Source organism: Capra hircus, chromosome 24 (assembly GCF_001704415.2).
Source record: "Capra hircus breed San Clemente chromosome 24, ASM170441v1, whole genome shotgun sequence".
Classification (NCBI taxonomy): Eukaryota; Metazoa; Chordata; class Mammalia; order Artiodactyla; family Bovidae; genus Capra; species Capra hircus.
In genome coordinates, this window is record NC_030831.1 from 315,880 (window position 1) to 340,587 (window position 24,708).

The 24,708-nt window shown below is 43.3% G+C and overlaps 1 protein-coding gene across 1 annotated transcript in view; it reads right to left on the reverse strand.

Moving 5' to 3' along the window:
• Window positions 2,238–24,708, reverse strand: part of ADNP2 (ADNP homeobox 2) — a 34,166-nt gene continuing 11,695 nt past the window's right edge. Inside the window, exons 3-4 of the mRNA XM_018039711.1 lie at window positions 12,036–12,125; window positions 2,238–6,930 (exon numbers count right to left, since the gene is read on the reverse strand). Of these exons, the coding sequence (XP_017895200.1) occupies window positions 3,691–6,930; window positions 12,036–12,125 (3,330 nt within the window). The 3' untranslated portion in view covers window positions 2,238–3,690. The remainder of the gene's footprint in view (window positions 6,931–12,035; window positions 12,126–24,708) is intronic.

Consider the following 24,708-nt stretch of genomic DNA (forward strand, 5'->3'; position numbering starts at 1 on the left):
TGTATAAACTAGGTTAGTGTTTTGGGGCTCGTTTTTCTTTTTAGTCAGGGCTGCTGCTTCCTCAGAGAGGAAACAGAGAGCTACACATAAGCATCAGATGTGAGGCTGCTGGAAAGGGTAACAGAGATGGGTTACCACCAACACATGCCTGGGGACTTGGGGCAGAACCATCAGCTCCCGCAGGCCTGGCGCAGCTGCTGCTCTGAGAACAAAGGCAGGTGGCTGAGCAGCAGCCACAGCACAGCATTCCCAGAGGCCTTACTGCAAAACTGAGTGAAGCACAACCACGTGGCTTCTGCAGGGAGACAGACCTGGCCTGAGCCTGAGGGAGAGGACATGTCCACCCCCCCGGGAGGCCAACTGCAGGGCTGGTGTGAGCAACAGCCCTTCCCTGGGACACACCTGCACCAGCGCTTCTGGAAGAGCGCCTATGCCCAGGATGCCAGTCTGGGGGTGACACAGCAGCCATTTTTGTGGTTACCTGGTGGTAGGTGGATGACGGTCTTCTGTCCCGTTGGCTTTCAGGACCAGCCCGGCTTCTTCACTGACTGCTGTGTCCTGTTTGATCGCACTGGTGAGGGTGAGGGGGTAGGAGTGGGCAATCCTCTGTGCCAGGTCATCTCCACACTCCTGTGGTGCTGACACAGCCTGGCACCAGTGCTGTCCTCGGCACAGCGTCCCGCAGTGTGTGCCCTCGCACCGGCCTGTGGCCCACAGCCCAGAAGCTGGAGACTCGACTCCCACTTCTTCGTTGAGCTCTCGCGGTTTGTGGCGCAGTCAGCCCTGCAAGGCCTTGCTGCCCGCTAGAGCCGCGGGAGCCACGCTCTGCCCGTCCAACCTCACTCGCCTTCAGCTTCGTAGAGGAAATATTCAAGGGCCTTAGGATGAGGCAACATCAAAGCCGACCTGTTCCTCAGCTGAGTTACCAAGGCCATCTGACAAAGATTTGCAGAGCTCCATGCTGGAAGCAGCACGCTGACAGGCAGGTGGGAGGGCAGTCACCAAAAGATCAACCACAGGACGGTGGGGAAGGGGCCTGCCCTGTTACCCGGTGAATGAAAGGCTTTCTGGGGCCTCCGGAGTTGTTCTCATTTACTATTCACTGTAACAAATGAAGTGACGAGGTTCCTGGCTGTTAAAAAATAATACATCCCCAAACCACGGTAACAGAATTCAGAAATTACACTAATATGCTACATTCTAATTTGTCTTTCACTGAATAGACTTCAAATATGTAATCTGGGGGAAGAGGGAAGGAGAAGGAAGCATTTATTACTTGAAGCAAAAACACTGGGGGTATTTCCCAAAGCAGTGTCTCCAAATATGTAATAGTTTTAAAGTTCATGCATAGATTAAAATTTAAATATATACCTTTTTGAAACCATGAAAATAAAAAAAGAATTGTCTTCTTTCCTTCTCAATTTCCAATCTTGTAAATGACAGCATAAAAATCCCCCACCACAAAACTATTCATCTGAAGTTTAGTTTTTCATTTTCAAATAATAAACTTAGGGAATCCCCAGTGTTTAAGGGCCCACACTTCCAGTGCAGGGAGCAGAGGTTCAGTCCCTGGCTGGGGAACTAAGATCCCACATACTGCATAGCATAGCTAGTAGTAATAAATTTACTCCCTTTTTACAAGAACTCCCATATGCTTTTTGAAGCTCAGTTTATATCAGTTTATATCAGTTTATTTTGATCTGTAAGCCTAAAAAAGTGTTTAAAAACCAGTAACTAACATATAAAAAGACTCCACATCGAAAGCTGGACTACAGCTAGGAACCAAAATTCCTTCATCACAGTGGTTCTGCTCAGGGCTGTTCCTCTCTGCTGGAGGGACACAGCCTGGGGAGGGTGCAGGGACCATGGCTGGGAGGGAAGAGGCTGGCGATGCTGCTCTGATCCTGCAATGGACAGGACAGTCAGTCCGACAGACTGACCAGGCCCCAAACGCAAACAGAGCCCCAAAGTCTCACAACTGAAGGAGCGCAGGCCAAGCCACATAGATGGCAAGCTGCGCCAGTCAGCACAGAGTTCAGCCTGGAGAACAGCAGCTCCCGGCCACCGTCACACAAAGCAAGGATCTCCAGCCACAGCTATTTCGTGACCCTGTAATTAGTCAGCCTTTTGGAGGTGTGCTTATTTTCACAACAACAAATATGGTATCTACTTCCATGTTTAAATTGTTTCTGAATCATCACGATGTTTTAACATTTAAAAGAATTAAACAGTTCTACTTGCAGTGGTATAACAAGTTTTAATTCAAAATAGACACTCTGAAAACAATAAGTAAAAAAAAAACAAAAACAAAAAAAACAACTTGAACAAGCTCTTTGAATTTACAACGGAGCACACCAACAATCACACACACGGCAGTTTCACAATCGCCTCAAAATGTACATTACAGCAATGACATGCAGGATTATACTTTAAAAACCCACGTGGTAGACTGCCACATCTTCCAAGCACGAGGCACAGGGCCTCTGCCGTGCATCACTAGCACTGCAGCTCAAGGTCAAACAGGCTGGTCTCCATAACTGCTTCTGATGCTTTATTTCAGATTTTGTGGAAAAAACAAGGCCTAGTTGGCCGAAGGACAGTAACACACTTGATTCCTTAGCAGTAGCCCATCCCAGTAACCTGGACACCAGGCTATGGGAAAGCCCATTTTCCCAGAATGAATAAATTTACCTCCAGGAAACCGTCAGATTTAATACACCAACTAGGAGACTAGCTCCAATCCATACATTTCACCTTGTTCCCTGAAAACCTGTGTTTAAATCTTAGTAGCCACACTCAGGGGTCAACATTTTATTCCTGAGTAACACAGACTTTCCCGTTCACTGGTTTATGAACAGTTAGGTTAGGAGGAGAGCTTGTGTGTGTGTGTTTTCAGTGTTTGTTCTAAAGGCACTAAAGATTTATTGTCTTGTCTTTGAATGGAGAAGACTTATCACCATATCAAAAAGACGGGGAAAGTCTACAGTGAGAAGTATTTTGTACCTACAGAATTACTTTATTTGTAAAATAACTTGATTTAAATACCGGTTCAGTATATTTTTAACAACTGAAAACATTTGGTTTTCTGAGTTACAATCAAAAACAACTGTTAGGACGTAAACAACTGAAAAAACGTAAATCAAAATTATAATCTAATAAGCAAATACCTTACAAGAAGAAATCAGCATAAGTTAATGCAGTGCATCCTTAAGGACCCAGACACGTCACGGGGGCTGCTACTCACTCCTCTAAACATTTACTGTGTCGTCTGCTGCTACTTGGGAAGCTGAGGGAGAGCAGTTTTAATTTGCAGTTAATCAAGTGTTCTGAAACAAGCTGAAATTTCCTTAAATGAAAGATAAACATTGATAGATTTCGGTTTTTATCATACGATACTGACACTACTGGGAAAACAAGGCGTGCATGAATTATCAAAAGATTTAATTTACATGACAGAGGAAAAAAACAAAAAATAATTGTTACAAAATCAAACTGCAGGAAACAAATTTGAAAGAACTATTCACTTCTTTATACAGAAGTCTTTCTGAGCACCTGAAAGAAATCTAAAGAGCAGCATAAAGACCACTGAAATCGATTAGTTCAACATACAGTGAAGAAAATAACATTTTTAAAAATCTCAATTGAAAAAACTACTAATTATCTAATACTTTAGATTTCCTTTTTTTTTTTTTACAAGTTTTGTGGTTCATGCTCAAAGTTCAATCTGTGTTTAACATTTTTAAGTTCAGACATGTCAAAGCCTAAAAGTACAGAAGGCTTGTGATTTTTTATTGCTTTCATGCAAATATACCTTCTTTTTCCAAAAAATGAAGCCACATCAATTTTCCACACCCATAAAAGTGAGGATAACAACTCTATTTCCTTTTTACTAGGATATGGTCTCTTGTGGAAATAATCCCTAAGAAACTGCTTTTTGTCTTCGTAAGAACGGTCTTCGTACTTTTTAGGATTTAATGCTAAAATCTGAAGAGCGTCGTCACTAATGGGCGGTCCCTCCGTCCTGCCCTCACTCCGCTGCCGTTTAACAGGTGCAGCGCTTGGTGCCTTTTCTGGGGCTGGGTCTGCGTCCGCGTCTATGATGAGGGGCCGCTCCGCGCCATCCCTCTGGTCTTCGGCCCCAGAGTGGCCATCGGGCAGCTTTCTCTTCACTGAGAAGCTGGCGTCATGGATCACCTCGCCGTTGACTAAGAGCAGCTCGCTGTTCTCCAGGAGGCCGGGCTGGCCCTGCAGGTCGGGGCTGCTGTCCTTGGGGGCGCTGCGGCAGCGCAGCAGGTGGATGGCAATGGCTGCCAGCGTCATGTTGCCGGTGTAGACCCCGCAGCAGTGGATGCACTTGAAAGCCGGAGACTTCAGAATCGTGTGGACTGTGGGCGTGATGTGGTGCCTCTCCTTCAGATGCAGCTCGTATGCCTCCGTTGTCACAAAGGTGCCAAAGCAAAAGGGGCAGGTCAACACCTGCTTGCCGGGCCTCCCAGATGCACCTTCAGCCTGGGGCCTCACCTTGATGTACACGGGCACCAGCGACTTGGAGTGTATCCCCGCCAGGATGGCCAGGTAGACCTCCCGCTCGCCCAGCTCCTCCCTGGGCAATATGGTAATAAAGTCAAGGTGGGGAAACAGCAGGTTGCCGTTGGCGTCGATATCCAGTTGAAAACCTTTGTTACTGTAATCCATGGGCAGCTTCTTCTTCCCCAGGTGCATGGTCCGACTGTGCTCTGAGAGGCCTCTGATATCATGGAAGGTGCACGGGCAAAACAAGCAACCCAGGCCATGCATCAGTAAGTGATGGATAAGCTCCTCCTCCGAAACTAAGCACTTACAAGACAGACACCGCACTGTCTTCTCTCTCATCCACTTCAAAAACGGCGCACATGCTGCCAGTTTCTCTGGCTCCAGTTTGTCGGCAGCTTTGGATTCACTGTGCTTATGCGCCACTTCCATATGGACCTGGTACACATTGGAAGGGAAGAGCTCGTTGCAAACGGGACAGGTTTTCCATTGCTTGGCCTGTTTGAGCACGTGATTCGCCTCTGCCACAGACGAAGAGGCCTGAACAAACATACTCTGAGTGGCATTTACCACCATGGGTGGGGAGGGCATGCCGGCCATGGAACTGGCCATTTGGGCAGCTGTGCCTGACTGCAGGAGCTGGATGGGCATCTGTGGAGGGGCAACGGTGGCGACGCTTCCAGGGGGCACAGGCAGAGTGACAGATACCGGGGCAAGTGTGTATGTGGGAATGCCGTTCACTTGTTTCCCTGTGGGGATGAGTTGTCGAAGAATAGAGCCCGACGTCAGGAAAGTGGTGTTTGGCGAAGCACCGGGTCTAATGGTCTGATTTGCAGGCAGAATGTTGGTATTCACAGACTGATTAAGCTGTAGGACCCCAGGCCTCACTGACTGGCCCACAGGAAGAACTCCTGACATGACCGGCTGACTGAGCTGAAGAACACCAGAGTTAATGCCCTGGTTCACAGGAAGAACGGCTGACGAGACTGTCTGGTTGGGGGGAAGGAGTCCAGGTGGGACTACCTGGCCAGGCGGGAGCACCCGCAGCGGGACCGTCAGCCCTGTGGGTAGTGCTCCCGAAGGGGCCGTCTGTCCAATGGGGAGCACCCCTGACTGAACCACCTGGCCAGTAGGGAGAACCCCAGAAGTCGCTGTCTGTCCTGAAGGGATGACCCCAGCAGGGGTCACCTGTCCTGCAGGAAGGACCCCTGACGGGACTGTCCGACTCACAGAAATCACCCCTGGCGAGACTGCCTGAAGCACTCCAGGGGTGACAGAGGGGTTGACAGGGAGGACCCCAGACCCAACGGGTCTGTTCACCGAAAGAACTCCAGGTCCAACTGGCCTGCTTATGGGCCCCACAGGTTGGCTGAGCGGCAAAACCCCCGGGCGGATGGTCTGATTTATGGGGAGGACACTGGTTCCAACAGACTTATTTACAGGTCCAACCGTCTGACTCAAGGGCAACACGGGAGGGTTTGCTGCCTGATTAAGTGGCACTCCGTGAGAGAGAAAGACAGGCTGAGGCGTCGAGGGCGGCAGAGTGAGGCTGCTCTGGCCCACTGGCAGAGGGCTGGAGACCAGAGTCACGTGAGGCTGGGCTACGGCCGGCGGAGAGTGGGTGACACTGCCCACAGCCCCCGCAGCCCCCGCAGCCGGAGGGGCTGCACCCTGAACCGGCTGCACCATGGTCTGGCTCTGGCCATTCTGTGGCAAGGAAAGATGGAAGCAAGATGAGGCTGGGATGCCCGGAGCGCTGCTATTCGGTGGTACGGCCATATGTGCAGCTGGTTTGGGAGCAATATGCATCTGCTTCAAAAGGCCAGTCTTCTTAATATGTTCTGAGATCACAGACCTAAGCTTATTCTCCAAATCCCGGTGTATATCGGATGTCAAAATATGATACATTAAAGCGTCCTGGCTGCTGGCATTGGCGTTGCACTTTTTACAGTAATACCTGTCAGAAGGGGGCAACTTCTCTGCACAGAGGGTGTCGTCAGCTCCTGGATGCTCACCCATCTCCTCAGTTCTCAGGCCAAAGTAGGAGTTAATTAAGTAGTGAAAATGTGCTACCAGCACATGCTTCTTCATGCTGTAGTACAGTGTGTTTGAAAAGTTACATTTTAAACATGTAAAACTTATCACATCACTCCTAGATGATTTAGTTTCACCTGAAATATTCACTGTGTAATTCTGGACTTTCCGAGCAGGTGCATGGAACATTCTGAAGTGCCTTCCCACAACTCTGGGTTGAGAGGAAAACACGCAGTTTGGGCAAGGGATCACCAGCTCCTGGTCAATTTCATCTTCATGGTAACGATGTAAATGATTTTTGAATGAAGTAAGCACTTTTGTGGAGTATTTACAGAGGCTACAACAGTATGGTTTTGTTCGATATCTCTGTTAAAAAAAAAGTCAAGCATAGTTTAATAAAACTACATAGTTTAATAAAAATCAGATGCTACACAATCTACAGTTAACAAGTAAACAATTTTTTTTTCTTCTAACTTGCTGGATCTAGGACTGTGTTGTAAGGAAAAGCACTTACAGATAACACACATCACAAAACCCTTTTCATTTTTTTTCCTAAAATACTTAAAAAATGTAACAACTGTTCTCAGCATTTAGGCCATACATACAAACTGTGTTTGGTCCCAAAAACAGCTACCTGAACCCCGTTTCCAAAGCCAGCCATTAAAATCACAAATCTCATTATTTAACCCTGTACTCTGAATCATCTGCATCAACTGAACTCAATTCTCAGCAAGAAAAAATTACTTTCTTCCTTTCTCATTCCACTTTTCTTAGTTCCAAGTTGCTTTTACTCCAAATTCTAAAACTTCTGGAATGTTCTAACATAACCAAAATTGATAATTGTTAAACCGATCACCCGTCTTTCATTTCCCAGATTCCAGGAAAAGTTATGACCAACCTAGACAGCATAGTCAAAAGCAGAGACATTACTTTGCCGACTAAGGTCCGTCTAGTCAAGGCTACGGTTCTTCCAATAGTCATGTATGGATGTGAGAGTTGGACTGTGAAGACAGCTGAGCGCCGAAGAATTGATGCTTTTGAACTGTGGTGTTGGAGAAGACCCTTGAGAGTCCCTTGGACTGCAAGGAGATCCAACCAGTCCATTCTGAAGGAGATCAGCCCTAGGAATTCTTTGGAAGGACTGATGCTAAAGCTGAAACTCCAGTACTTTGGCCACCTCATGCGAAGAGTTGACTCATTGGAAAAGACTCTGATGCTGGGAGGGATTGGGGGCAGGAGGAGAAGGGGACGACAGAGGATGAGATGACTGGATGGCATCACTGACTCGTTGAACGTGAATCTGAGTGAACTCCGGGAGTTGGTGATGGACAGGGAGGCCTGGCGTGCTGCGATTCATGGGGTCACAGAGTTGGACACGACTGAGTGACTGAACTGAGGAGACAAATGGACAGTGACAACCACTGAAGACAGAGGGGCTGTGGCTCACTCACGGTGAATAAGCCTGAGGCAAGTTCAAGCCACAGATTGCCACTCTGACAATGTGGCATCTCTCTGTAAGGCAAATATGGGGAATTCAACAAGCCTGGGGCACAAGAACAGACAGCTGTACAACAGCTGGCCAACCGAGCAGCACAGTGTGTTCTGACATCCGGAAGCCGTGCTGGTGTGCCGTGAGAGCAGCACGGCAGGCACCGGATCCCAGAGCTGGAGCACCAGAAAACACTGGGCCAGCTTCACCAGCAGAAGGCCGGGCGTGGGCAGGTTAGGCACCGGGGCAGGGGTCTTCCCGCTCTGCAGCTGCTTCCCGCTGACGCAGTGGCCGCTGGCCACCCCCGTCCTTCCCAGACATGTGCCCGGAGACCACTCTCTCACACACACACAGACAAATTCCCCTCCTGTGGGTTCTGTCCCTGTCTCTGCTAGCCACGCAGTCCTCCTCTTGGGTCACTGATCAGAGAAAGCACCCGAACACATTCCACAACATGTCACTGCTGCCTTTTCAGCAATTAAGAAATCTCAGGTTCTGACACTTCCAGGAGAGTCTATAAGAAACCTAGGGACAGCCAACCACACATCACATTTTAAAAAATATGTTTCACCAATTCGGACACACTTTTTTCTATTTTAATATCTCTGAAATCTGGAAACACCTTACAACTGACAGTTTAATGCTGTACTTTAGTTTCATTTGTGGTTCATTTAAAATGGAGCCATGTTATACTCCACAAATACTGTATTGAAAAACCAGATACACCAGTTAAAGAGTCAATAGAACTAACAACTTGTTAATATCTGTTAGTACCGAACAGATCTTTGGATCAAGGAAAGATTTCTTAAATAAGACATCATAAATACAATCCATAACAGAAAATACATGCCTCCTGAGAAATCTGTATGCTGATCAAAAAGCAACAGTTAGAACCGGACATGAAACAACAGACTGGTTCAAAATTGGGAAAGGAGTACATCAAGGCTGTATACTGTCACCCTCCTTCTTTAACTTCGATGCAGAGTACATCATGCAAAATACCAGGCTGGAGGAAGCACAAGCTGGAATCAAAGTTGCCAGGAGAAATATCAATAACCTCAGATAGTCAGGTGACACCACCCTAATGGCAGAAAGCAAACAGGAACTAAACAGCCTCTTGATGAAGGTCAAAGAGGAGAGTAAAAGCTGGCTTAAAAACTTAACATTCAAAAAACGAAGATCATGGCATCTGGTCCCATCACTTCATGGCAAATAGATGGGGGGAAAAAAGGCAACAGTGACAGACTTTTATTTTCTTGGGCTCCAAAATCTCTGCTGATGTTGACTGTAGCCATGAAATCAAAAAACACTTGCTCCTTGGAAGAAAATCTACGACAAACCTAGACACCATATTAAAGAGCAGAGACATAACTTTGCCAACAAAGATCTGTCTAGTTATGGTTTTTCCAGTAGCCATGTATGGCTGCGAGAGTTGGACCATAAAGAGGGGCTGAGCATCAAAGAATTGAAGCTTTCAACTGTAATGCAGGAGAAGACTATTCAGAGTCCCTTGGACTGCAAGGAAATCAAACCAGTCAATCCTAAAGGAAATCAACCCTGAAAATTTATTAGAAGGATTGATACTGCAGCTGAAGCTCCAAAACTTTGGCCACCTGATGCAAAGAGCCGACTCACTGGAAAAGACTCCAATGCTGGGAAAGATTGAGGGCAGGAGGAAAAGGGGATGACAGAGGATGAGATTGCTGGATGGCATTGTCAATTCAACGGACATGAGTTTGAGCAAACTTTGGGAGATGGTGGAAGGACAGGGAAGCCTGGTGTGCTGCAGTCCGTGGGGTTGCAAAGAGTCAGACATGACTGAGTGAATGAACAACAGTAGAAAAAAATTATAAACAGGATTTTATCAAAGTAAGAAATCTTCTCTTTGAAAGATACTTTAAAAGATAAAAAGACAAACCACAGGCTAGAAGACAATATTTACAAACCACATATCTAATAAAGGACTTGTGTCCATAAAACACACTGTGGACATGTTCAAGTCTCAGTAAGGAAACATATGACCCAATTTTTAGAAAACTGGCAAAACATTTAAGAGTAGAATCCTTTAAACTAAAGAGGGTATCCAGATGCCAAAGAAACACACGTAAAGACGCTCAACAGTGTTAGTCACTAGGGAGATGCACATTCAAACCAGAGAAGACACCACTACGCGCCTATTAAAATGGAAAATAAGCACTAAATCCAAAAGCACAAAAACCTTGACAGAGTCCAGTGAGGACGCAGAGCAGCCGGGACACCCACCACTGGTGGGAAAGCAACACGGTACAGGCACTTTGGAAAACAGTCCGGCAGTTTGTTACAGAGATGGACCATATATAGTGTACAACCCAGCAAGCTCACACCTGGCAATTACCCAAGAGAAGTGAAAGCAAATGTTTAAAGAAAAACCTGTATGTCAAAGTTCTAGGAAAGTGATCAATCAGAAATAACTGGAGTGTGAGACCTTGGTTCACTGTAACAGAAAAATAACCAAGGAGAGAAGCAGAAAGAAGCGGAATCAGGCATCCTAGGCACTGCAGGATGCCTTGTCTCCGAGATCATCCCTGTCTCCCCATCTGCCTAAGGCCACATCTTCAGGTCCCATAACAGCTGGGCTTCATTTCCAACATAACACAAGCATCTCCATCCCAATCCCAGATATCCAGCACGTCTCATTTCTCTGCAGCATGAGCCACATAATCCCGCCAAGTAGCACATTCCTGCTACCGTGGCCGAAAAACTGTCTTTGTTCAAAACTCCTATTTCCCAGACACAAATTAAAGAAGGCTATCTACAAATGCAGAGCAAGGTACTAAAACTAGCAGGTAACACAGCCTCTACCACGCCAGGTAACAGTGGTTTATTTTTTCTGAATATGGTACCTATTTAACATATTCAATCTCCACTATTTCATATTGTTAAACTTTTTGTGCCCATTCACACAAACAAAAACTAAACTCCCTAAGGAAAAGAACCCTAACTTTCACCTCTTTGCATCAAGCACTCAGAAAGTTGTAGCAGGAATTCAAAAAATGTTTCTTGATGAAGAGCATATAATTATACATTATACTGCATGTTACATATAATCTTTTAGGAATTCAGATGAGAAAAATCAGACAGGCCTAAGAAAATATTCACGAAGCCACAGTATTCAAAACAAGGCATATTTGAAAAGCCATGAGCTGTTCTGAGCAGAATAGCCAAATCAGAGCAATTTCAAGGAATCTTGTGTCTGTTGGTAGAGAGGGGAATGTCAGGTCAAGGAAGGAAAGAGATACCGAACAGGCAGAAAGCAGGACTCAAGAGGACAAGGTGACAACAGAAATGTTTACAAATAAAATTCTGACAGAAAAACGACTGAAGAGTTACAGAAAGCTTTTTTAAGCCAGAATTCTCAAGGGCAACGCTATTTGGACAAATGGGCGGGGGAGGCAATGAGCGGAGGCTGGTCCCCTTGGGGCGAGCTGCCTGGAGTCGAAGAGGTGCTAACCCAGCGGCTGGGCGGCAGGAAGGTTTTCCAGAGGAAACACTTTACAATGGAGAATTCAGCAGTATGACACACAGTTTAGCTGGAATCTGCTTAACTATGAGGTTTCAAATTTATTATAAATTGTGTTCCCTGATTCAAACTCCATATTTTTCATTTTTGAAACCACAATGGATGCTCATACTTGAAGTCATTTCTTTTTACTCAGAATAGTTACATAACTCAGAAGCCCTTCTTATATCAGAGGCATATAATAATAATATAATAATTTCACTGTATCACTTCATCAACTTTATATGCAGCGAACTCTCACAGCATCAACAATCCTGTATTATAAAACATTTAAATTTTTCTACTTCCCTAAATGTTTACATTATACCCTCCTCCTCCCTTTCATTCATCTGCAACCCCGAAACACATGATATTCCTCAAAACTAAACCAACACTTACCCCACGTTCTGAGGAAACACGAAAATTGGAAATAAAAATACATACCACTTTCTTTCCAGAAGGTTCCCACAGAGAAATATCTCCCCATGATGTGTTATAAAAGTACTTCTCTCCTGGGTCAAAGCCTTTAAGGTCCTTTTAGAAAGGGAGAAAAAGAGAGATTATTATGTAATTTCAGAAGATAAAGAAGTAAGAACCCAATGGGATTCTTTGGCACTTAAGAAATCTACATGCAAGGGACTTCCCTGGTGGACCAGAGGTTACAAGTCCCAGCACTCCCAATGCAGGGAGCACAGGTTCAATCCCTGTCAGGGAAATGAGATCCCCTGTGCTGCACAGTGCGGAGAAAGGGAGGGAGGGAGAGAAAGAAAGGGACATCTACGTGGGAAAACTGGCATGAAAATATACCCCACGGCAAATTCTGACAGAGTTCCCATCAAGCTGGAGACCTGGGGAAAATGCTGAAATAATCCAAGTTAATAGTACAGCTTCTGTACTTCAGCAGCTGCCTTTCAATTTATGTCAAGTCCTTACAGAGTTTATACTTAGTAAAGGTATCTTCTGAGTTTCACAGTGTCTTAAATTCAATACACTTTTTTCTTCCTTTCCCACACTCTGTTTGCGCTTCACTAAACTGTCCTATTACAGAGCTGATCTCCTTCCTGGCCACACTTGCTGGGGTGCTGGATTCTTTCCATGTCTTCAGTCTTCCATAAATTCAAACACATACTAAATATATATATATATGTAGTTTTAAAAATACAGTCTTATAAGAAATAAGCAGATGAGATTTCCCACAAATAATTTCTGAAAGAGAAAAACCACATGAGCAAACACTGTCTTCCCAGTGTGAACCCCATGGAGAAGTGTGTCTGGGGTGGGATGACGTGGGCACGTCAAGTGTTGGTAAGAAGTCCGACGGTGAATATGCAAGGCTTCGCCAGCATGCAGTCTGTCTGAAACAACTCAAGCTCACCACTGTGCACAAAAGCAGCCACAGACAGTACGTAAACACAGACAAGCAAAGCTATATTTCAAGAAGTTTATTTACAAAATAGACAGCAAGCCAGATTTGGCCCAGTTTGCCTACCTCTAGTCTGAACACTCAAATAAGAAGTATAGAATGTCAGACTGAGTTAAAAACCACAATCCAATTATATGTTGACTGACTGGTTCAAAATCAGGAAAGGAATACAAGGCTGCATACTGTCGCCCTGCTTATTTAAGTTCTTTGCAGAGTACATCATCCAAAATGTCAGGCTAGATGAATTCACAAACTGGAATCAAGACTGCTGGGATTCATCAACCTCAGATATGTAGATGATACCACTCTAGTGGCAGAAAGTGAAGAAGAACTAAAGAACCTTTTGATGAGGGTGAAAAAGGAGGGTAAAAAAGCTGGCTTAACACTAAACATTCAAAAAACTAGGATCATGATATCCAGTCCCATTGCTTCATGGCAACTAGAAGGTGAAAAAGTGGAAGCAGTGACAGATTTTACTTTCTCTGGCTCCAAAATCCCTGCAGATGGTGACCACAGCCATGAAATTAAAAGATGCCTGCTCCTTTGAAGAAAATCTACAACAAACCTAGACAATATATTAAAAAGCAGACATCATCTTGCCAGCAAAGGTCCACTGCATGAAAGCTATGGTTTTTCCAGCAGTCATGTACGGATGTGAGAGTTGGACCATAAAGAAGGCTGAGCACCAAAGACCTGCTTTCAAATTGTGGTGTTGGAGAAGACGATTGAGAGTCCCTTGGAGAGCAAGATCAAACCAGTCCTAAAGGAAACCATTTCCTAAAGGAAATCAACCCTGAATATGGAAGGACTGTTGCTGAAGCTCCAATACCCTGGCCAAGTGACACAAAGGGCAGACGCATTGGAAAAGACCCTGATACTAGGAAAGACTGAGGCAAAAGATGAAGTGGGTGGCAGAGGATGAGATGGTTAAGACAGCATCACCAACAAGAATTTGAGCAAACTCCAGGAGATAGTGGAGGACAGAGGAGCCTGGCATGTTACAGTCCATGAGGTCGCAAAGAGTGGAACACAACTTAAGAGACTGAACAACAGCAACAATTATATGCTGTCTACAAAAATTTCACTTCAAATACAACATCATAGAGAGGTCAAAGATAAAAAGAAGGAAATCCATGTCACGTGACCACTACTCCCAAAAAAGCTGATATAAATCACCAATGTCAAAAAAAGAGAGGGGAGGACTTTTTCCAGTGGCAAGTGGGTAAGAATCCACCGGCCAATGCAAGGGACACCAGTCCAATCCCTGGTCCAGGAAGATTCCACATGCCGGGGTGCAACCAAGCCCACAACCTGCAACTGCTGAAGCCCTTGCACCTAGAGCCCGCGCTCTGCAGCAAGGGCAGCCACTGCAATGAGAAGTCAGCACCCTGCGACGAAGAGCCCGCACTCGCCACAACTAGAGAAGCCCGCACAAAGCACCGAAAACCCAGCGCGGCCAAAAAATAAACAGAGATACCACTACGGTTCCTACAGATGAGAAAATAATATGAACACCATAATGCCAATAAATTCGACAAATTAAACTGACAAAGACAAATCTCTTAAAAGAACATAAGAAAAAGCTCACTCAGGAAAATCAGATAACCCGATAGCCTGATGTCTAGTGTAGAAATTGACTTCATAACTAAAGCCCTCCCCACAAAGGAAACTCCAATTCCAGACAGCTTCACTGGGAATTCTACTAAACATGGTATTATCAATTCTACATAGACTCTTCCAGAAAATAAAAAGGAAGAAACAACTCCCAATTCATTTCACAAGGCTGGCCAAGACTTGACAAAGATGTAACAGAAAATGAAAACTACAGACCGTACCCTTCAAGAACATAGATGAAAAATCCTTAACAAAATGTTTGCAAATCAATCCACATACTAAAAAGGACCAAGTGGAATTTATCCCAGGGATAGAGGTTGGTTTAACAATTTTTTTTCTTAAAAAATAAAAACCATGTAATTCACTAGACTAAAAAAAGAAAATTATATTAATATAGAAAAGTCATCTGACAAAATTCAACCATCAGTCAATTTCTGCTCTAAGCAAAGTAAGAATAAGGAAATTTCTCAACCTGAAAAGGGGATCTCCCAAAAATATGTAGCTAACAACTATGCTGCATGGTAACATAAAGAACATTCTTACATCTATTTTAAGTTTCATTTCAAAAATTTTTTGAAAACCAACACTATCGAAAGTTAGTAAGGATGTGAAGCAAAGGAAACCCTCCCACATTGCTGAAAGGAATGTGAAATCACACAACTACTTTGGATAATACCAAATCTAGGTATTTATCCAAGAAATATCAAAATAGCTGTCCCCAAAACACACTTTTATAAGAATATTTGGAAAAAAAAAAAGTGCTAGCTGCTTAGCTGTGCCCAGTTCTTGGCGACCCCACCAGTCTCCTCTGTCCATGGTATTCTCCAGGCGATACTGGGGTGGGCAGCCATTCCCTTCTCCAGGGATCTTCCCGACCTAGGATCAAAACCACGTCACCTGCATTGCAGGCAGACTGTTTACCATCTGAGCCACCAGGGAAGCGCTGTAAGAATATTTATAAGAACCTTACTCATAATAACCCCAAACCAGAAACAGCCTAGGTGTTCACATGAGAAGGATCAACAACTACTTACAGAATGGGATCCTCCACAGCCAACAAAAACGACCAGCTACAGAGAAACAACACATAAGAATCTTCCCCAGGAGCACCTATTATTTCACTCATGTAACACATCAGACAGGCAAATCTCATCCACAGCGAAAATTTTCAGCATGATGGTAACCAGTGGGGCGGGGTGGGGTCTGACTTCCACACCGGGTCCTGTGCCCTGACAGGTGCTTGTACTGCATGAGTCAGGGCATTTCCAAACCCATCAACTGGAGACAGCTACGGTGCATCTCACAAACATATAAATTCCCCTCCCACTAAAAGCTGTAAAGAAATACTAAACTTGTGTTATGATACACCTATGCTGAAAGAGTTTAAGGGAAAATTTATCAATGCCTGAAACTTAGAAATGCATCAAAGTATAAGACAGAAGGACTTCCCTGGTGGTCCAATGCTTAACACTCTGCACTCCCAGTGCATGGGGCCTGGGTTCAATTCCTGGTCAGGGAACTAGATCTCACATGCTGAAACTAAAGATCTCACATGCTGCAACTAAGACCCAGTGTAGCCAAACATAATTTTTTTTTAATACGGTTGACAGATGGGTGTATATACATATGCACGTTAATTTTATAGAATTTAGGTGGGAGGTACATGGGTTTTCATGGTACAATCCTTTCAGTACTTCTGTAGGCTTCAATTCTTCGTAAGAAAATACTGGAAAAGGAAGAAGTAAGCAGTAATGTTCTATCGCAGGAGATAAGAAGGGTTTAAGGGAAGAAGTGCTTCCACTGTCAGATGCAGGAAAAAAAGAGCTAGTATGGGCTTCCCTGGTGGCTCAGTGGTAAAGAATCCACCTGCCAAGCAAGAGACACAGGTTCAATCCTTGGGTGGGGAATATCCCCTGGAGGAGGAAATGGCAACCCACTCCAGTGTTCTTGCCTGGGAAATATCATGGACAAAGGAGCCTGGTGGGCGATAGTCCATGGGGTCAGAAAAGAGTCAGATTCAATTTGTGACTAAAGAACAATAAAACACAATTATTAGGAAATAAACAGATTAACTATTTCAATATTTTTTGTAGATTAAGATATAGGAACATAGTGTAACATTAAAAAATCTGTTTATACATATAATGATCTCAGAAGATTGTCACAGGAGTGGGTTTAGTGCACCTTTTTTTAAAGCCTCCCTAATTCAGATCCAACAACATCAAATTTGCAAACACTGGTTTAAATGTTCCGACCTGATCTAATACTTGATGCACAGAAATTAAGTGCGGGAGCTGCCTCAGAAATGGCAGCTCTGCGTAGAGCAGCAGAAAGCAACACAGTGTGGTGCAGTGTAGCAAGAGCAGGAGCAGCCAAACTTCCAGGCCAAAGGCAGGCTGCCCCAGGGCTTCCAAAAGCAGGGAGCAAAGGCTTGCGAAGTGACAATCCACAAGTCACAAAGCCAGCTATGACCATGGATCCAAGTTTCCACCAAATGGTCAACCTTAACCACTTTTAGCTCATGTCGCTCAACAAATCTGACAGATACTTTAACCAAGGGACCTTCTATTTCTAAATCCCCTTTTCCTACCACTTCTTTTAAGATTTCTGGCCCCCATGTGGCAGTATTTGTATCTCTGACAGTTCCTAACTGCGAAAACACAGGATGACAAAAGCTGCTAGGAACAGTAACAGTTTCTAATTTTTTAAATTCATTTATTTGGGCTGCACCTGGTCTTCGTGGCTGCACGCAGGCTTTCTCTAGCGGTGCCGAGCAGAGCCTGCTCTCCAGCTGCGGTGCGCTGGCCTCTCCGGATACCGAGCACGGGCTCCAGGGCCCGTGGGCTTCAGCAGCTGCAGCTCGTGCACTCAGCCCTTGCAGCTCGCCAGCTCTGAAGCGCAGGCTCGATGGCTGTGGTGCACAGGCCAAGCTGCCCCACACCATGTGGAATCTCCTGGACCAGGAACTGAACCCATGACCCCTGCACTGGCAGGTGGATTCTCAACCACTGGACCACCAGAGAAGTCCAGAACATTACTACTTTTAAATAAATCTGGATACTGTTAATCACCTCAGTATCCATGAACATTTGATATATAACAGTAATTTAATGGAAGAGATTGCTTTCAACTCTCAGATAATGATTTACCTATGAATTTTTAGCCACCAGAAAAACTGTAATAACTCCCAAATAACTTCATGACTCCTCAAGGGTTCACATCATATATTAGCAATCTCTACCCTAAGCAGCACACACATTATACACAGAAAGAACATCTAATGTCTCCTCCACTTTCCTGGTCCCACCAATTAGGTGTGTGTGTGTGTGTGTGTTTAAACTGAACAACCGGTACGAGTCTCCTCTGCATTTTAATTAATGAGATCCAAGCCTGGCCCTGCCTCACTAAGGTGACCAAGCACCAGTATGACTGGGACTGGTCTCTGTCGTGGGTCCAGCACATTCAAGGTATGCCACATACTCTCCTAGCACAAGTTCTGAGAAGTTTTTTAAGGTTTTACGTGAGGAAATGTGAGTAAAATAATGAAGATAATTGATGTGACTATTTTACAGCATTAAAATGTAACTCTGGGGAAGCTCACATGACATGAGTCTCAGCGTCCTGGTGTTCACAACCGAACAGTTTGCTGGCTGCACACCAAAATTAAAGCAACCTGAGAACTGAACAAAGATACGAAAAGAGATAATCAAAGAAACCAAAGGTTGTTTCTTTGAAAAGATCAACAAAATTTACAAATGTTTAGCTAGACTGACAGAAAAAAGAGAGAAGATAAAAATAAGTGAAACCAGAAATGAAAGTGGGTGTTTTACAACTGACCTTACAGAAATAAAAGGATTAGATGAAAATACCAGCAACAACTGTCTACAAACAAAATAGATAAACTAAATGAAACAAACTCCTAAAAACACACTAATTATCCAAACTTATTCAAGAAATAGAAAATTTCAACAGACCTATAACAAGTAAAGATTAAATCAAAGGCATAATCAAAAATATCAAAACAAAGAAAAGTCCAGGGCCAGATGGCCTCATTGATTAATTCTACCAAATATTTAAAGAAGAATTAACACCAGTTCTTCTCAAACTCTTCTCCCCACAACAGAAGAGGGGGTAATACTTCCTAATTCATTTTACATGGCCAGCATTATCCTAATAACAGAGCTAAACAGAGACATCACAAGAAAAGAAAATTACAAATATTCTTTATGAATAAAAATGAAAACTCCTTAACGGATACTAATGAACAAAACCCTACAGTGATTACAGATTATACACTATGACCAAGTGGGATTTATATCAGGAATGCCAGCAGAGGCAGCGTAAGAAAATCCATCAGTGTAATATACCAAACATAACAGAACAAAGGGGAGAAAACCCCACACAACTACCTCAAGCGGCAGAGAAAGCATCTGACAAAATCCAACACCCTTTCATGATTAAGAAAACACTCAGAAAAGTAGAACAGAACTTTCTCAGCATGACAAAAGGCACTGATGGACACCATGATACTCGACAGTGAGACCGAAAGCATTCCCCCAACACTGCGAACAAGACAAGGATGCCTGCTTTCACCACTGCTACTCAGTACTGTCCTGGAGCCTAGCCAGAGCTCTTAGACAAGAAAAACAAATAAAAGGTATCCACAATGAAAGGGAAGAAGTATAACTTTCTATTCACAGGTGATACGATCCTATTAAGAATCCAAAGTGGGGCTTCCCTTGTGGCTGAGTAGTAAAGAATCTTCCTGCCAATGTAAGAGATATGAGTTCAATCCCTGATCCAGGAAGACCCCACATGCCGAGGAGCAAATAAGCCCGTGTGCCCCAACTACCGAGCCTGTGCTCCAGAGCCCGGGAGCCGCAGATACTGAGCCATGTGCTGCAGCTACTGCAGCCCCAGCACCTGGAGCCCGCGCTCTGCAACAAGACAAGGCACCACAATGAGAAGCCTGCGTACCAAAACTAGAGAGTAGTCCCCACTCTCTGAAACTAGAGAAAATCTGTGTGCAACAGTGAAGACCCAGCACCGCCAAAAAAAAGAATCCAAAATAAGCTACCAGAGGTAATAATAAATTCTGTAAAAATGCCAGGTACAAAATGAACATACATAAGTTAGTTGTTTTTCTATACACCTGTAATGATAAATCTGGAAAGGAAATTAAGATAGCAATTTCATTTACAATACCATCTAAAATAATAAAATGCCTAGGTATAAATATAACCAAAGAGGTGAAAGTCTTGTAGACTGAAAACTACAAAACATTATTGAAAGACATTAAAGACCTAAATAAATAGAAACACATCCTTTATTCATGGGTAGGAATACTGCCAAGATGTCAATACTATCCAGCGTGATCTACAATATAATCCCAATCAAAATTCCGATAGTCTGTCAGAAATAGAAACTCCAATCCTTAAGTTCATATGGAATTGAAAGGGGCCCCTAACAGCCTAAACAATATTGAGGGAAAGAAAAAACAAAAAAGTTGAACAATTCACTCTTTCCAACTTCAAAACTTAACACAAAACTATGGTAATCAAAACACTGTAATACTAGTATAAGGACAAACATACAGATTAATGAAAGAGAACTGAGAGTTCAGAAATAAATCCATGTAGCTACAGCCAAATCATTTTCTACAAAGCTACCAATTCCACTCAATGGGGGAAAATTAGTGAAATCAGTGGCTCCGGAACAACTGGATTTCCACGTACAAAAGAACAAAGGTGGACCCTTGCATCACACCACATACAACATTAATACAGATCAACAACCTAAACAAAAAGAACTACAACCATCATACTCTTAGAAGAAAACAGAAAATCTTAACTTGAATCTGGCAATGGCTTCTCAGATACAACATAGAAAGCACTGCAAACACACAAACAGGACTCCATCGAAACATAAAACTTTTGTGCATCAAAAGATATTATCAAGAAAGTAAAAAGAGAATGGGAGAAAACATCTACAAATCATACCTAATAAGGGTTTAATATCTAGAATATATAAAAAACTACACCTCAACAACAAAAGGACAAACAATCTGATTTAAAAATGAACAAGACTTGAAAGCAAATCTCCAAAGATACACAAATGGCCAATAAGGACATGAAAAAATGCTCAACATCATTAGTGCCCACAGTGGCGAGCGAGGGAGGGAAAGAAAGAGGACGAGAGAAAAAGAACAAACAGCAAGGCTGTGGCTAAACTGGAACCCTCATGCGTGGCTGGTGGGAACTGAAAAGGGTACAGCCACTTTGGAAAGTTAGGTGGGTCCTCATAAAAGCTAAACAATTATTACATGATCCAGCAAAAAAATGAAAATAGGGCCTCAAACAGACACGTGAGCCAAAGTGCACTACAGCGTTATTCACAATAGCCAAAAGACAAAATCAACCCAGGTGTCTATCAACAGATAAACTGATAAAATGCAATATGTGGTTATATAACGGACTGTTACTTAGCCATAAAAAGGACTAACATTTTGACACATGCCACAACATGAACCTCAAAAACATTAAGTAAAACAAGTGAGTCACAAAAGATCCAATATTGCATGCTCCACTCACATGAAATATCTTTAATAGACAAATCTATGGAGACATATAGTAGATTACAGGTTATCAGGGGCTGAGGTGGGAGCATGGGGAACTATTACTTAATACTTAGAGTTTCTGTTTGAGATGATAACAACTAGATGATGGAATCTAGGTGCAAAACAGTGTGAATGTAATTAATGGTACTGAATTTTACACTTAAAGATGGCTAAATGGGCAATTCCCTGGTGATCCAGCGATTAGGACTCGGAGATTTCAACACTACAGCCAGGGTTCAGTCCCTGGTCAGAGAAATATGATCCCACGAGTCACACAGCAATGGCAATTTCATGTTATATCTTACCTTTATAAGTACACTTAGAAGATTTAAGGGGAAAAAGAGATTAAAATAGTTCATTACTTACCTTATACTGATTATACACTGAAATAATATTTGTAACATACGAGGCTAAATACATTAAATTATTAAATTAAAAAAACAAAGAACTGGAAAAGTCAAAGAGCCACTGCAGCCTATGCAGGTGCACAGGGTCCTGGGCTCAGAGAGGTCAGTGCAGGCTGAGTCCCTGCCATCACCATTCTTTAAGTGTTGATAATTTTAACTCTGAATTTGTTTTATGACGTGAAGTCTGACAGGACGATGAAGCACATGCCAGGGGCTTGAAGCTTCAGTTCACACACGGCCTCAGCGCCGCTGTTTCTGGGACAGAGCCTGTCCCTGCTCTCGGCCCCCATACCCTCCACACCCCCCTCCCCCACAACCGCTCTGAGGCTCTCGCCCACCACCGGGGGCGCCAGCTGAGCTGTCAGGAGGTCCACATTCCACAGTCGCCCTGCTGAGGGCCAGGTTCAGACTTGGGGAGAGGAGGAGGCAAGGTGGTTACCAGCCTCACCCTGGGCTGGCAGCACCACGGCGTTTGGCAGATAACTTGGCGCCTAGGGCCCACTCTGAATACAAGTACCAGAAGCATCCTGGCTCAGAAGCTGAAATCACATGGGAGCCATCATCTGCCTGGGACAGCACACTTGTGGGGCCTGCTCATGGCCCCACATTTTCATTTTGCACAAGGCCCTTCAAAATAGCTAGCCTTTAATATAACTGATCAAATGTTGTTAACTTTTTAAGAAACTCTTCAAGATACTCTAAGGAGTTGCAGGGTTTAGGTCTACTTTTAGAAAAGGAGATAAGGTTCATGGAAGAGCCTGTTTTCCCTCAGGTTTACTTTCTTCAGCCAGGTTTCTGACAAGAACTATACAGCCTATGATTTGAGGTCCTAACTCTTAGGATGAATGGAGTCATATACACTTTAGAACTCCAAGAAGGCAGAGTGAATTCTCACTATGAAGGCTGAAATGCTGGATAAGGAAACAGAAAGCACCCTGACAGGTGTCAGACAAATGCCCTCCTGTTTCATTTGGTCAGTGCTGGTTTTCATCACTTTTAACCAAGAACTCTAAGTATTACAATGGATTAAGAGTAAGTACATTTGACATTAAAAAGTTCTTAATGTGGGATTCAGTGAAAAGAAAACGCAAAGCTAGCACATGGTTAGAGCATGTCCTGTCTCTAAAAATCTGAAAAGGTATTAATATAACAATGTTTACCATGGAAATTCTAGGGTAACAGCGTACAAGCAAGTTATTTTTTTCTCTATGTTTCTATGTATATCTTCTAGTTTTTCTATAATGAACTTTTATATTGCTTGAGTTTTCAGAAAGTCTGCAGAATATAAGACCAACTACAAATTAATAAAAACAAAATTTCCCCCCAAAAGAATTAGTAAAATTTAACCCAATAGTTAATTAACTAAAAATGCTGGTATGCCATTCAAATGTCTTACTTTTGTGAAATATACATAGATCTGTGTCAGCATAGTCTTGGAAAGAAAAAGTTAAGTCTTGAACAAACTGAGATGAGTAAACAATCTTAGACTGACTAAGGAAGCAAGTTAGTGAGCAATGTCCAGTTTTATGCAATGTCAAAATCAAAGGACTCCATGATGAAAAATTTTAGTTGCTACTGACATTTTATCTAAAAAAAAAAACACTAAGTTTGTAACAGAATTCCATTTCAAAAGTGAATTCCCATTAAAGGAGACTAAAGAGAGATGACAACCAAAGGCAACACCTGACCTGAGGGACACAGACAAACACACGGCATCAGGTATTACGAGAGGTTTGGAGAAAAACAGAGCAGGTAAGATAATGCAGTGGAAAGAGCAGAATTTTAGGGGGAGATTTTTCTGGGGCAGCAACGTTTGACAAGCGAACTACTTGAGGTGTTTTCTTCAGAAAGTTTACTTTAGAGCAAAAATCAATTCTGACCATTAATGAGAATCCTGGTAATTATTAGTTTTTCAGCCCCTTTTTATAAATAAAATCAATCTGGTTCAAAGTCTGAGATTTAAAAATTAAGAAACTGAACTCTTCCTGGGCCAATATCTTGAATCAAATTATTCTCAACTCTGAAAAATTCAAAGCAGACGCAGTCCCTATTTTCAATAGGTATGAATTAAACATGCACAGACTGGCTATAAAGCTACATGCTGCTGCTGCTAAGTCACTTCAGTCGCGTCCGACTCTGTGCGACCCCATAGACGGCAGCCCACCAGGCTCCCCCACCCCTGAGATTCTCCAGGCAAGAACACTGGAGTGGGTTGCCATTTCCTTCTCCAATGCATGAAAGTGAAAAGTGAAAGTGAAGTCGCTCAGTCATGTCCAACTCCTAGCGACCCCATGTACTGCAGCCTACCAGGCTCCTCCGTCCATGGGATTTTCCAGGCCAAGAGTACTGGAGTGGGGTGCCACTGCCTTCTCCGATAAAGCTACATGGCAAACTTTATTTAACAATTTTTATTTATTTATGCCGGCCATATATTCTCAAGTTATAAAATTATATGAGAACAGAATTCATCATAAAGAATGTGACTGTGACTTTAATTTTTAAACTTTTGTAAGACTGCATGTATTAAATTCACAAATCAAAAAAGACAAAAGAAAACAAACCACCCTACCATGTAAGTATGCATCCCCATTTGGGATTACTCTAATACTGAAAAACTGATTCAGTCTTTTTCTGTTAAATTTAAGTAATTCAATATATTCCCCTCAAAGATCAAAAACAAATATATGCTGCAACTAATGGCTGCATATTGTCACCCTGCTTATTTAACTTCTATGCAGAGTACATCATGAGAAACGCTGGGCTGAAAGAAGCACAAGCTGGAATCAAGATAGCCGGGAGAAATATCAATAACCTCAGATATGCAGATGACACCACCCTTATGGCAGAAAGTGAAGAACTAAAGAGCCTCTTGATGAAAGTGAAAGAGGAAAGTGAAAAAGTTGGCTTAAAGCTCAACATTCAGAAAACAAAGATCATGGCATCCAGTCCCAACACTTCATGGCAAATAGATGGGGAAATAGGGGCTGACTTTATTTTCCTGGGCTCCAAAATCACTGCAGATGGTGACTGCAGCCATGAAATTAAAAGACGCTTACT